This window comes from Cervus elaphus, chromosome 18 (assembly GCF_910594005.1).
Source record: "Cervus elaphus chromosome 18, mCerEla1.1, whole genome shotgun sequence".
Classification (NCBI taxonomy): Eukaryota; Metazoa; Chordata; class Mammalia; order Artiodactyla; family Cervidae; genus Cervus; species Cervus elaphus.
The window spans coordinates 17,784,364-17,796,879 of record NC_057832.1 but is presented as its reverse complement, the minus strand read 5'-3'; the positions used below and the strand labels follow the sequence as shown (position 1 = coordinate 17,796,879).

At 49.5% G+C, this 12,516-nt stretch overlaps 1 protein-coding gene across 2 annotated transcripts in view; it reads left to right on the top strand.

Moving 5' to 3' along the window:
- ABCA13 (ATP binding cassette subfamily A member 13) overlaps positions 1-12,516 on the top strand; it is a 379,106-nt gene that overhangs the window by 263,870 nt on the left and 102,720 nt on the right. For both annotated transcript variants that reach the window (XM_043873351.1, XM_043873352.1), the window contains 4 exons: positions 317-494; positions 2,914-3,029; positions 8,079-8,235; positions 12,040-12,293. In XM_043873351.1, the coding sequence (XP_043729286.1) occupies positions 317-494; positions 2,914-3,029; positions 8,079-8,235; positions 12,040-12,293 (705 nt within the window). The remainder of the gene's footprint in view (positions 1-316; positions 495-2,913; positions 3,030-8,078; positions 8,236-12,039; positions 12,294-12,516) is intronic.

Genomic DNA, 12,516 nt, shown 5'->3' with positions numbered 1-12,516 from the left:
CCCACCCCTGTCTTCCCTTCAGGCTGCCCTGGTAGCTCAGGTGGTAACGAATCTGCCCGCAGTGCAGGAGATGTGGGTTCTGTCCCTGGGTTGGGAAGATCTGCTGGAGAAGGGCGTGGCAACCCACTCTAGTGTTCTTGCCTGGAGAATCCCACAGATAGGAGCCTGGCAGGCTGCAGCCCATGGGGTTGCAAAAAGTCAGTCCTGCCCGTCCCTGTAACCATTCAACGGATAACTGACAGTTCACTGGCTGTAGCAGCAGGAGAAGCTCTGGGTCCCCGTCAGCCTCTGATGCCTGTTCTACTCCCGCCCGCAGCCTGGAGAGCATCCGCCAGTGTGGCGTCGCCCTGTGCATCGTGCTTGGCTTCTCCATCCTCTCCGCGTCCATCGGCAGCTCCGTGGTGCGGGACAGGGTGACCGGAGCCAAGAGGCTGCAGCACATGAGCGGCCTGGGCTACCGGACCTACTGGCTCACCAACTTCCTGTTTGACATGGTAGGACTCTGGTGCTGTCCCTCTGTGTCCCTGCACCCCGGGAGGTGTGTGTGCATGTGTGTGTGCATCTGTGTGCATGCGTGTGTGTGTGTGTGGCTGCCCCTTGCTGGCTGTTTCCTGAGAGCACATTTCACATTAAGCCTCCTCCCTGTACTTTCTAGCAGTGTTCTTCTGAGGAGGCGAAGATGGACATAAGCTGGGATCTGTGCAGCTATGGGGACAAAAGATGTAATTCCCACCCAGGCGAAATGCACAGAGCTGTATAAGAGATGAACTAGCAGGAAGACAGTTAAAACCTAGCATAGCAATCAGCACAAGAAATGGCAATGTAAGGTGTTGTGAGAACCCCAAAGAGAAGGAGGTTCACCCCAACCGAGGTAGCCAGGGATGCCTTCCTGCAGGACGCAGTGTGGGCACAGAGAATGAAAGACGAAGAGGAAGAAGAGAAAACAATTCAAAACAGGCTGACTCAGAAGAGCAGGACAGACTAAAGGACGTTGAAAGCTGATTTTTAGGAGAAACGACCATTAATTAGAATACCAGCAGGGCAGGTGAGCACACCAAAGTCCTGCACGGGGCATGTGTTTCCTAACGTGGCGGTGAGTTCTGAGAGGCTCATACTCTAACGTGGGTGAGGAGTGGGTGAGCTCACCCGTCCCTGCTGTTTAAACAGCGGCCTCCTTGGACGCCTGCTTGGGGCCAGGCCACGTCCTGAAGGCTGACCCTGTGGGGCCATGACACAGAAGCACAGAACCGGCGGTGACTGCCCCAGAGGGCGCAGAGCGGGCGGGGCAGTGCCACTTGCCCAGTCCTGGTTCAGCGGCCTCCCTGGCTGCCCATCGCTGTGCCTGCTATTTAATGATGCAGAGTGACCCCTGCTTCCCAGGAGGAGAAGGGGCGGGACGTGCCCGGAGAGCATAATAGCCGGCAGGAGAGACCCAGAACCTCCCCTTCCTGAAGTCGTGAGGTGATTGTCCTCCTCTCCCTCCCACTAACCGGGGCTTCTGTTTACTCTGGGGGCATGAGTCAGGGAGCACTGCTTTCTTCTCGGTATCCCACCTCCATCCAGTCATTCCCCACCTAGTCAGTCACTGATTTAATGGAGGCTTTTGAGGTTTTTCTCTGGGCCAAGGTGTGACTCAGATGGTAAAGCGTCTGCCTGCAGTGCAGGAGACCTGGGTTCGATTCCTAGTTGGGAAGATCCCCTGGAGAAGGCAGTGGCAACCCACTCCAGTACTCTTGCCTGGAAAATTCCATTGACAGAGGAGCCTGGTAGGCTACAGTCCAAGGGGTTGCAGAGAGTCAGACGCGACTGAGCCGCTTCACTTTCTTTACTTTCACTTTCTTTAAGGTGTGTCTGAGGTGTGGACAAACCATGAACGGGGCAGAGAGGGTCTGTGCCTGTAAGGACCTTGTGTTCTTATGGGTGGAAGCAGAAAGCAAGTAGATCAATACAAATAAATACACAAGATGCAATCGTCTTGAGACTCAGTTTACCAGAGGCGTGAGAGAGGGCCACTGGACGGAGGGTGACTTGAGATCGGTGCTGGGGTCTGACACTTCGGAAGGGGCACTGTGGCCGGGGGTTGGCCCGCGGGTTGTCAGCGCTTGGGGGCCGCTCCCTGCGGGAGGGGTTTCTGTCCTTGGTTCTTAGTGTGGGAAAAAGCTGTGTGTCCTGTGGGGCTGGGTTCCTGCCCTTTCCCGTGGGAGGTGGGTGTGGGTGGTGTAGACGTTAGATGTTTATATTGTGGCCCCTCTGGAGGCTGGAATCCCAGGGCTGGTGACACTCCCGAGGCCTCCCTCCAGGACTGGGGGGCAGCCTTCTCCTCCCCACGTCCTCACTCTGGGAGCCTGTGTCCTCAGTTCGTCTCTCTGTAAGTCAAGAGTCCATCCTCACGACCTCATTTGACATGAGCCTTGAAGGGGACTTGTTTCAGTCCCAAACTGTGACTCTCCAGGCCTGAGTCCACCGCTGCAACCGTTTGCTGGGCCAGACAGGACACAGGCTAAGTGGGAGCCGAGCCCCGAGAGCTTGTGGTCAGGCGTGCGTGCTGGGTTGCTCAGTCATGCCTGACTCTTTGCGAGCGACCCCGTGGACTGTAGCCCTCTAGGCCCCCCTATCCATGAGGATCCTCCAGGCAAGAATACTGGAGTGGGTTGCCATGCCCTCCTCCAGGGTATCTTCCCAACCCAGAGGTCTAACCCCGGTCTCCTGCATTGCAGGCAGATTCTTTCCTGTCTAAGCCACCAGGGAAGCCCAAGAATACTGAAGTGGGTTGTAATGCCCTCCTCCAGGGGGTCTTCCCGACCCAGGGATCAAGCCCACCTCTCTTATGTCTCCTGAATTGGCAGGCAGGGGTCAGGAGATGGTGATAAACAAACCCGTGTGCTAACAGGTCCTCTTCTCTTTATTTCTCAGCTCTTTTACTTGGTCTCCGTCTGCCTGTGTGTCTCTGTGATCGTGGCCTTCCAGCTCACCGCCTTCACTTTCCGGGAGAACCTGGCGGCCACGGCCCTGCTGCTGGTACTTTTTGGGTATGTGATGAGACGCGTGGCTGCAGAATTACGGCTTGTTTTCTGAAGGAGAACCCCCCCGGGGCAGCTTTGAACCTGCTGCCAGCTTCATGGTTTTCTCTCCTTCCAGCCAATTATGCTGCTGCTTCCTGGGGCACGGAGCTGAGCAGCGTGAGCAGGACGCCTGGTGCCTGCTCACGGTGGGGGGAGGCAGTGATGGGGACAGCTTCGCTCCGTCTGTCTGAGAGCCCCTTATTCTGTCTCTGATGTTCCTCTGGGGCTCCACACGTCACCCACTCAGCTCCGGAACTGTCCTTCTAGAACTCGTGAAGCTCTACAGCTGCTGTATTTCTCCCTCTCCTGGTCTCAGTAGTTCCGAAATGTTTTGTCTAACTTCTATCACTTTATTTTTTTTTCTCACAGGGTCAAAGTAGCAAAAGCAGAAAAGTCATTTTACAAATTTCTCCTTTGTACACACTGATCAGGATCCTTGCTAGCAGTCCCCAGAGTGTGCCTGCCGGGTAGCAAGAATGCATGCGATCATCACTCGACTCTCGGTCTAGGCTAGGCATGTGAGAGATGCTTGATGATAGTAGGGAACAAATTAACTTATGACTCGCTGGTAAAGAACCCACCTGCCAATGCAGGAGACATGGGTTCAACCCCTGGATCAGGAAGATCCCCTGGAATAGGAAATGGCATCCTACTTCAGTATTCTTCCCTGGAAAATTCCATGGACAGAGGAGCCTACAGTCCATGGAGTCGTAAAGAGTCAGACACAACTGAGCACACACACATGCACACACATACACTATATATATGTGTATAATATATATATATATTTTAAACAGACCATTCTGCTTTTATCTAAGCCACAGTTTGTAAAATGGTTTTTACGTAGATGACAGTTGTATCAGCAATTCAGACTTTCCAAAGCATCTAATTAGGGAACAGTTGTATCCTTACTGGAAAAACAGATATGTAGATGGATAGATGAATAGATGAGGGACAAAGAGAGAGACAGAGAAACCTTAAGCTGAGAATTCTCTCCACGTTTGTGACAGCAGCCCTTTTCAGCGGATTTCGGAGACTCACAGGTCTTGGGTCGAGGCAAATCCAGGGGCTCAGAAGGTGACATGTCAGCTGGAGGGTCTCAGGTGAGGGGGACCCAGAGGACCTGGAAAGGTGACTCAGGCAGGTTCCGGGAGAGAAGCACAAAGTGGGGATCCCCAGGCTCTCAGGTGACATCCCAGGGCTGATTCAGTTTTTAGAGGGGTTCTTCCTCCACTGGAGCCCAGGAATGTGCATGACCCTGACGTGGTGACTCCCCTGCAAGGGGAGGGATCCCTGGGGCCCCAAATGCTACCACATCCTCTGAGTGCCCCAGTGGACAGCGTGTTGGCTTACTCCTCCTGTCTACACACGGAGCCCCAGAACCATCTCAAAAAGGTTGATCCCAGAATAAGCTGAGACCCAAGAACACAGTCGGGCATTAAAAGGGGCTGTTTGTTTGGAATCTGGAAAAACTAGGGATTGTGTAAGTGATCAGAGTCTCATAAGGTATAATGGGAAAACATGCCCAGTTACGATTTTCCTTTTTCTTTTCTTTCTCTCCATGGAGGAAAAATCGATGTTTAAGCTGGAAAGGGAGAATAAGCATCAAAAAGGAAAAAAAAAATCTAAAAACCTCAGAGAGAAAACAGAATCTAACTTACATAAAAACATGAAAGCTTAGCCACTATTTAGTGCACATTTAACACTAAAGGATGATAAAGATGAGATTCCAAAATCCTTCCATGTCTTAGAAAATTCCTGCCCTGTGGGGGGAGGGGCCAGTTTCAAAGGGTTGAAAACCCCATAAACGGCAGAATAATGGTTAGCAGGCCTCCAACCTCCAGTGTTAAAATATTAAAATGACATTATAGTTTCATAAAAAATAGAGGTTGTTAGAAGCTACCATAGGTTTCATTAAAAATAAATTATGCCCTTCGTGTGTGTGCTCAGTCGTGTCTGACTCTTTGCGACCCCATGGACTGTAGCCTGCCAGGCTCCTCTGTCCTTGGAATTCTCCAGGGAAGGATACTGGACTGGGTTGCCATGCCCTCCTCCAGGGGATCTTCCCAACCGAGGGATTGAACCCACGTCTCCTGCACCTCCTGCAGTGGCAGGCAGATTCTTTACTACTGATCCCCTGGGGAAGCCTGCTGAGTGGCACGAGGATCTTAATTCCCTGACTTGGGATGGAAGCCATGCACCCTGAGTGGAATTGCAGAGTTCTAAGCGCTGGATGGACAGGAAGTCCCTGAATCAGTAGTGTTGAGTTGCTGGGGAGGGAGTGCTGGCTCATTCTTGAAAGGAATTTCACAGCAACTACAGCTGCTTCCCACGACTGGCTCACAGACTGCCGCTGCTGTGTCTCAGTTAAAAATCTGCTCTGACCGCTGCTGCCTCAGGTGCTCATCCAGACAGCCACGCAGCGGCGGGGTAGGACTGTTTATGTCCCAGGGAACAGAGAAGGGCAGAGTGGCCGGGTGGGGCAGAACGTGAGGCCGGGAGCTGGCTGCTCTCTGTAGTTCAGATAGAGACCATGGCATCATGACCTCCTTGGTAATTAATTTAGTTTATTTTAATTTTTATTGGAGTATAGTTGATTTATAATGTTGTGTTAGCTTTAGATGTACAGTGCAGTGAATAAGTTACTCATATGAAGCTCCAACATTTTGGCCACCTGATGTGAAGAGACAACTCATTGGAAAAGACCCTGATGCTGGGAAAGATTGAAGGCAGGAGGAGAAGGGGGTGACAGAGGACGAGATGGTTGGATGGCATCACTGACTCAGTGGGCATGAGTTTGAGCAACTTCTGGATATAGTGCAGGACAGGCAAGCCTGACATGCTGCAGTCCTAGGGGATGAAAAGAATCAGACACGACTTAGCAACTGAACAACAACCAGTGTGTGTGTGTGTGTGTGTGTGTGTGTATAAATATTTCCACTCTTTTTAATATTATTTTCCCGTATAGATCATTACAGAGCTTGAGTTGAGCTCCTTGTGCTATCCAGTAGGTCCTTATTAGTTATCTATTTTATACATCGTAGTGTGAATTCAGTTCAATGATCATTAATCACTGAGCTATTTGATGCAACAGCTAATTAAGAGCAGTTGCATTAAAGCACTCACCTTCCCCTTGTGTGTCAAAAGTCATTTTTTCATGCCTGAATTATGAGGCAGACGGTTGACAGAAGTTTCTAACATACTGTATGATTCTATGTTTAATATTAAACATACATTAATATTTTCTGAAATACAGGGATGTATCTTTGATCCAGGGGCAAATACCATACATTTCACGTGGATAAGGAATTACACTCTAAAGCTATTTCAGGGACCTGCTGAGCCAGGGAGTGGGATTTCAGAGTTAAATGGTAGCTCTGTTTTTAGTTTTTAAAGGAACCTCCATACTGTTCTCCATAGCGGCTGTACCACTTTACAATGGAATATTACTCAGCCATTAAAGAGAATGAAGTAATGCTAAAATCGCAGCAACGCGGATGGGCATAGTTCAGTTCAGTCGCTCAGCTGAGATTGTTGTGAATGGAGTAAGTCAGGCAGAGGCGGTATCCTATGACATTCCTTATATGCAGAATCTAAAAAGAAATGATACAAATGAACTCACAGAACAGAAACAAATTCACAGACTTAGAGAACAAGCTCATGCTTGCCAAGGGGGAAGGATAGAGGGAAGGGATAGTTAGGGAGTTTGGGATTGGCATGTACACACTGCTGGGCTTACTCGGTGGCGCTCGTGGTAAAGAACCTGCCTGCCAGAGCAGAAGACTCAAGAGACTCGGGTTCGATCCCTGGATCAGGAAGATGCCCTGGATCCAGTATTCTTGCAGCCCACTCCAATATTCTTGCCTGAAGAACCCCATGGACAGAGGAGCCTGGTGGGCTACAGTCCACGGGGTCGTAGTTGGACACGTTTGAAACGACTGAGCACGCACGTGCGCACTGATACGTTTAAAGTAGATAACCAACAAGGACCGACCGTATAGCCCAGGGAGCTCTGCTCAGTGCCATGTGGCAGCCTGGGTGGGAGGGGAGTCTGGGGAGAGTGGATCCGGTATATGCTCCACCTGAAACTATCATGACATTATTAATCAGCTCTACTCCAATATAAAATAAAAAGTTAAAAAATATTAATAAACATTTTTTTTTAAAAGTCAGTGACTTCTCTGCTGGCGTCCACATTGAGGTACCAGCTTCCTTTGCTTGGTGGGGTAAGTGGGGCAGGGAGGTCACAGGAGGAAGCTGAGGGGAGTCAACCATGAATAAACCCTGGCTCTGTGCTCTGGAGAAAGAAAGACGAAGAGGTGTTTTCCTTCGAGGAACATTGTGGGTGTTTTCTTACAGTGTGAGGCCATCTGAAACCTGTAGGGGCTACTCCTAGGATTCGCTGTTCACCACCCAGCTTCAGGGTCACACAGAAATGATTCCCACTTCCAGCTCCTCCTCCTCTCCAGCTGTGGGTCCTCGGTCAGGTATCTGAGGCTTGTCAGTGCCACGATGAAATGGGGCCATGGCTCCCACCTATAAGGCTGCAGCAGTGGGGAGGTCAGAGCACACGCTAGAGGCGTAAGGTATGGAGCCCACGAGGGCCCCCCAGAGAGGGAGAGTTCCATTTTCATCTGCTCTCCTCTTTTTGTATAGTTTCCCACTTGTGATAGCTTTAATTCTCACTCTAACAAACAGGTGTCATGCCTCTTTGCTGAGAAGCTGTGAGCAAGGAGCAAGGCCAAGCTTGCCCCGTGTGGTGGGAGGTGTGGGCCTTTCTTTGGCTCATGGAGCTGCATGCCCAGGCCCGGGTTTGACCTGACCCAGGCTCTGCCCACCGTATTACAGAAAATGTGCTTCGTCTTTAGAAAATACTGCCAGCTTTACTAAGTCAAGTGTGCTTCTGTTCATTGAGGGAGGAAGACTAGCCGGCCAACGGCGTCTTGTCTGTGACTCGGCCTCTAGAGGAAGGGGAGTTGCAGGGTGAGGAGCGCGACTTTTTGCTTTGCTTTTCAGGTATGCCACTCTCCCCTGGATGTATCTCGTCTCGAGGGTCTTCTCCAGCTCGGATGTCGCTTTCATCTCCTACATCTCCTTGAACTTCATCTTTGGCCTCTGTACCATGCTGATGACGGTCATGCCGCGGCTGCTGGCCGTCGTCTCCAAGGCTCAGGTCCGTGACCGTCTGCACGGCCTCCCGGGGCAAGGGGAGGGACAGAGGGTCAACTCACACCGAGCCCATTCCTTTTCCAACGGGGCTTCCCTGCAGATGTGCTGCTGTCCACGGGCTTTACCTCCAGAGAGACAGGGACTCTACTTAGCAGAAACATCTGTGCCTTGATGCGCAGCAGACCCAGGCTGGCAGCCGCGGGCAGAAGATGAGCTGTTTGTGCTCCCGCCTCACGGGTGAAGGGCGGGCTGGGCAGTGCGTTCACGGCCGCGTCCCTGTTTGCACATGGTTGGAAGGGTGGCTGTTTGTGTGAAGTGTGTCCTGTCTGGGCCTCGCGGGAACAGGGCTCAGATGTCCCTGTCTCTGGGCTCAAATGCTCCGGCCTGGGATTTGCCACAGTGCAGACCACACTCTCAGGCCACAGCAGGTTTGAATTTTCCGGGTGATTCCGCCCTCTCCCCTCGGAGCCCCAGGAAAGATTTAGATTTGCTGCTCTCAGAGTTTTGGAGCAGAAGGCTTCTGCAAGACCGGACTCCTGGCCCAGGAACATTTATCCTGGTGAGGAGGTGCCTCTCTCAGGGAACCCCTTCCATCAGGCTGTCTGTATCTGGAGGGCCACTCTGGGGCTGTCATTCCAGCAGGCATCGGGGTCCAACGGAACCCAGCAGTGCTGACCGCCCCCCGCCCCCCAGCACCCGCTGACTCTTGTCGGGCCAGGCTCCTCCCCGCGAGGCCTGCTGGGGTCTTGGCCACAGTAATTCATCTTCCGTCTCTCTCAGCCTCCCCTGGGCTGCCTGTGGGGATGGACTTCAGAGTCTGCAGCCTCCTCTGCCCTGTCTTTCTACACTTTCCCTTCTGGCTCTGGCCACACCATTCTCTCCCGATGCCCCGCTGTCTGTGTGGGCTGCGTTCTCACTAGTCCTGGTGTTGGATCCACTCAGAGGCTGAGAAAACAGCCCCAGAGAGGCCCAGTCTGGAGGATGGGCCACTGGTCAGTGTCCGGCAAGTCGGAGGCTAAGCTCCCTTCCTGTGCCCAGACGCACCGGGACGTGACTGATTCTCCAGCATCAGCCTGAGTTCTTTTCCTCAAGTTTGTACAGAAGCAGCGAGCTCTGTAAACATGCATTTGGATCCAATGAAAGAAACAGTCTATTCTGGTGATTTTTTTAGATCTGTTATTGACACTAATCTGTATTAGCGTGTCTAGACTTTGAATAGCAAACTAGCAGAACGATTCATTGGCTTTCACTCGAGAGAGTGTTGAAGTTAGTGGAGGCAGAACAGAGCTTCCTTGTCCCCATCAGAACTCTGATATACCATGGATCTCAGTCATGAACTAGAGGTAAGAGAGGCAGATTGGTGGTAGACAGTCCCTGCCCTGGGGATGGGTCACAGACAGAGGAGGAGGAGGGGGCTTCTGGACCCGCAGAGCAAACCCACCCAGAGTCTTGAGATCCTGAGACTGAGGTCAGTGGGATGCTTTGTTGCTTCCTGTTGTAAACAGCTTTATTCACTTGGAGAGAAATCTGCAGGCAGTAAGTTGTTTGCAAAAAAATGAGTCAAACCCAATTGTTAACAGATAAAAAAAGGCATTTTGTTGCTGTTGCTGAGGTCTGTCTTTTCCTTTGCTCTTTATTTTGATATGTTCTGCTTAAAAAGATCAACGTCATAAATGGGTGATTTTCAGATATTCCTTTGTAAGTTCAAGAGGTAACATATTCCTGTGAAATCATGACATAAGACGAGAAAGGGGACTAGATTTTCAGACCAGTGTCAAAGACCAGTATAGCTGATATTAACCACTATGTAGACAAACAGTACTGTTAATGTGAGCATTTTGCTTTTGACCAAGTCACAGTTTATAAGCAGATATGCACAGAAGAGGCATTTGGGGCTCTAATTCAGGCTGTGGAGCGTCAGTCTCTCCCACTGTGGAGGCTCTCTTTTGAGGGGTTGGAAATGCAGGTAGGTGAAAAAAATCATAGCTTTTCTTTTTAATGTTTACTTACTTGGCTGCTTTGGGTCTTAGTTGTGGCATGTGGGATCTTGGTTTGTCCTGTGGATCTTCACGGTGGTGCATGAGCTCTCTAGTTGTGGTGTGCCCACTCAGTAATTTTGGCTTTTGGAAAAAACTCATAGTTTCAGTAATTTATTTCTTTACTTGATCAATCTCTACATATTGTGAATCAGACACTTATAAATTGCTGTTCTGTGAATTTGTGTGGCTACACTCAACATGCGTGGGTTATTTACCAACTTGGTGTTATGAGTTGCAAATAGCTTTGTTCACGTGGGAATAGATACCAGTGTGTGAATTTCTTACAGTCAGGTCTGAGTCCTCACCATTAATTAATTATTCCCTGAACTGTCAGATCCTGAGTTAAAAGCTGTAATAGTCTCCTGTTTCCATCTTATTAAAACGGAACCCTTTGAAGTCATATATTATTTGATCCAGGGACATAGTTTTATGAAAAGTGGGATAATAAACCCCTTTAGGACTGGTGGAAATCTATAAATAGTGGTAGTTGGTCAAGACCGGAACCAAAGGATCATTAAATGAGCCTTTCATGTTTTTCTCATGTCTGCATGCAAAAGACAGTAAACTGTGATGTAGCAATACATGCCCCCAGAAGTCTTTTTTTGTTTGCTTTATTACTTTTATATTTTAGCTTATTTTTTATTGAAGTATAGTTGAATTACAGTGTTGTGTTAATTAGTACTGTACAGAAGTACAGTGACTCAATCATATGCATATGTACATTCTTTCTCATATTCTTTTCCATTGTGGTTGATCACAGGATACTGATTGTAGTTCCCTGTACCATAGAGTAGGACCCGGTTGTTTATTCATTCTTTGATTAGTAGTAGTTTGCAGCTGCTAATCCCAAACTCCCTCTCCATCCCCCCCCCCGCCCCCGCCCCTTGGCAACCACAGATCTGTCCTCTGTGTCTGTGAGTCTGTTTCTGTCTCACGGATAAGCTGGTTTGTGTCATGGTTTAGATTCCACACATAAGTGATGCCACATGTCGTCTGTCTTTTGCTGACCTGCTTCACTTAGTGTGATAACCTCTGGTTGCGTCCGCGCTGCTACAGACGGCATGCTGTCACTCCTTTCTGTGACTGAGTGGTGGTCCATCGTGTGTGTGCACCACACTGTCTATCTGCTCATCTGTTGATGGACGTGGACGTTGCTTCCATGTCTTGGCTGTTGTAAATAGTGCTGCTATGAACACAGGGGCGCATGCATCTCTTCAAACTAGATTTTCACTGGACACGTGCCCAGGAGTGGGATTGCTGGGTCATATGGTGGCTCTGTGTTTAGCTTTTTCGAGAATCTTCATACTTTTTTCCATAGTGGCTGCACCAGTTTACATTCCCACCCAGACAGTGTAGGAGGGCTCCTTTTCCTCCACACCCTCTCCAGCATTTGTAGACTTCTTGATGATGGTCATTCTGACTGGTGTGAGGTGGTATCTCATTGTGGTCTTGATTGGCATTTCTCTAATACTTAGAAACGATGAGCATCTTTTTATGCCTATTGACTATCTGTATGTCTTCTTTGGAGAAATGTCTCTTTAGGTCTTCTGCCCATTTTTCAATTGGGTTGTTTGATTTTTAGTGTTGACCTTTTTTGGATTTTCTATTGTCCTTGAACCACACTAGTAGAGACAACTCATTGTGAATAGCTGTGAGTTTACACTAAGGGAACACTGGATGGTATTGGTTGTGAGATAGATAATTGATGGTTTTGTATGTCTTCTTTATGAAGAGCTCTCACTTTGATTTCTCTTTCTTTCACTGCACAGAATTTACAGAACATCTATGACGTCCTCAAGTGGGTCTTCACCATTTTCCCTCAGTTCTGCCTGGGTCAGGGGCTGATAGAACTCTGTTACAATCAGATCAGGTACGACCTGACCCATAATTTCGGCATCGATTCCTATGTGAGCCCATTTGAGATGAACTTCCTGGGCTGGATCTTCGTGCAGTTGGCTGTACAAGGCTCGGTCCTTCTCCTCCTGAGGGTGCTGCTGCACAGAGACCTCTGGCTGCAACCCAGGTACGTCCTGCAAGGCTCGTCCTTGATGCAAGTAGTGTCCAAATAAAGATGGAGCAGCAAATCCATCCTGGAGGTTGCGGGACGAGAAATGTTCTGAACAGTGTCATACCCACATCTCATAGTTAGGATTTGACAGTTTTTGTTTGCTTTGTATTTTGTTTGTATTTTCTTTTCATTGGTGAGTTACTGACATTAGGAAAGGGAATGTCAAAAGAAAAGGTGT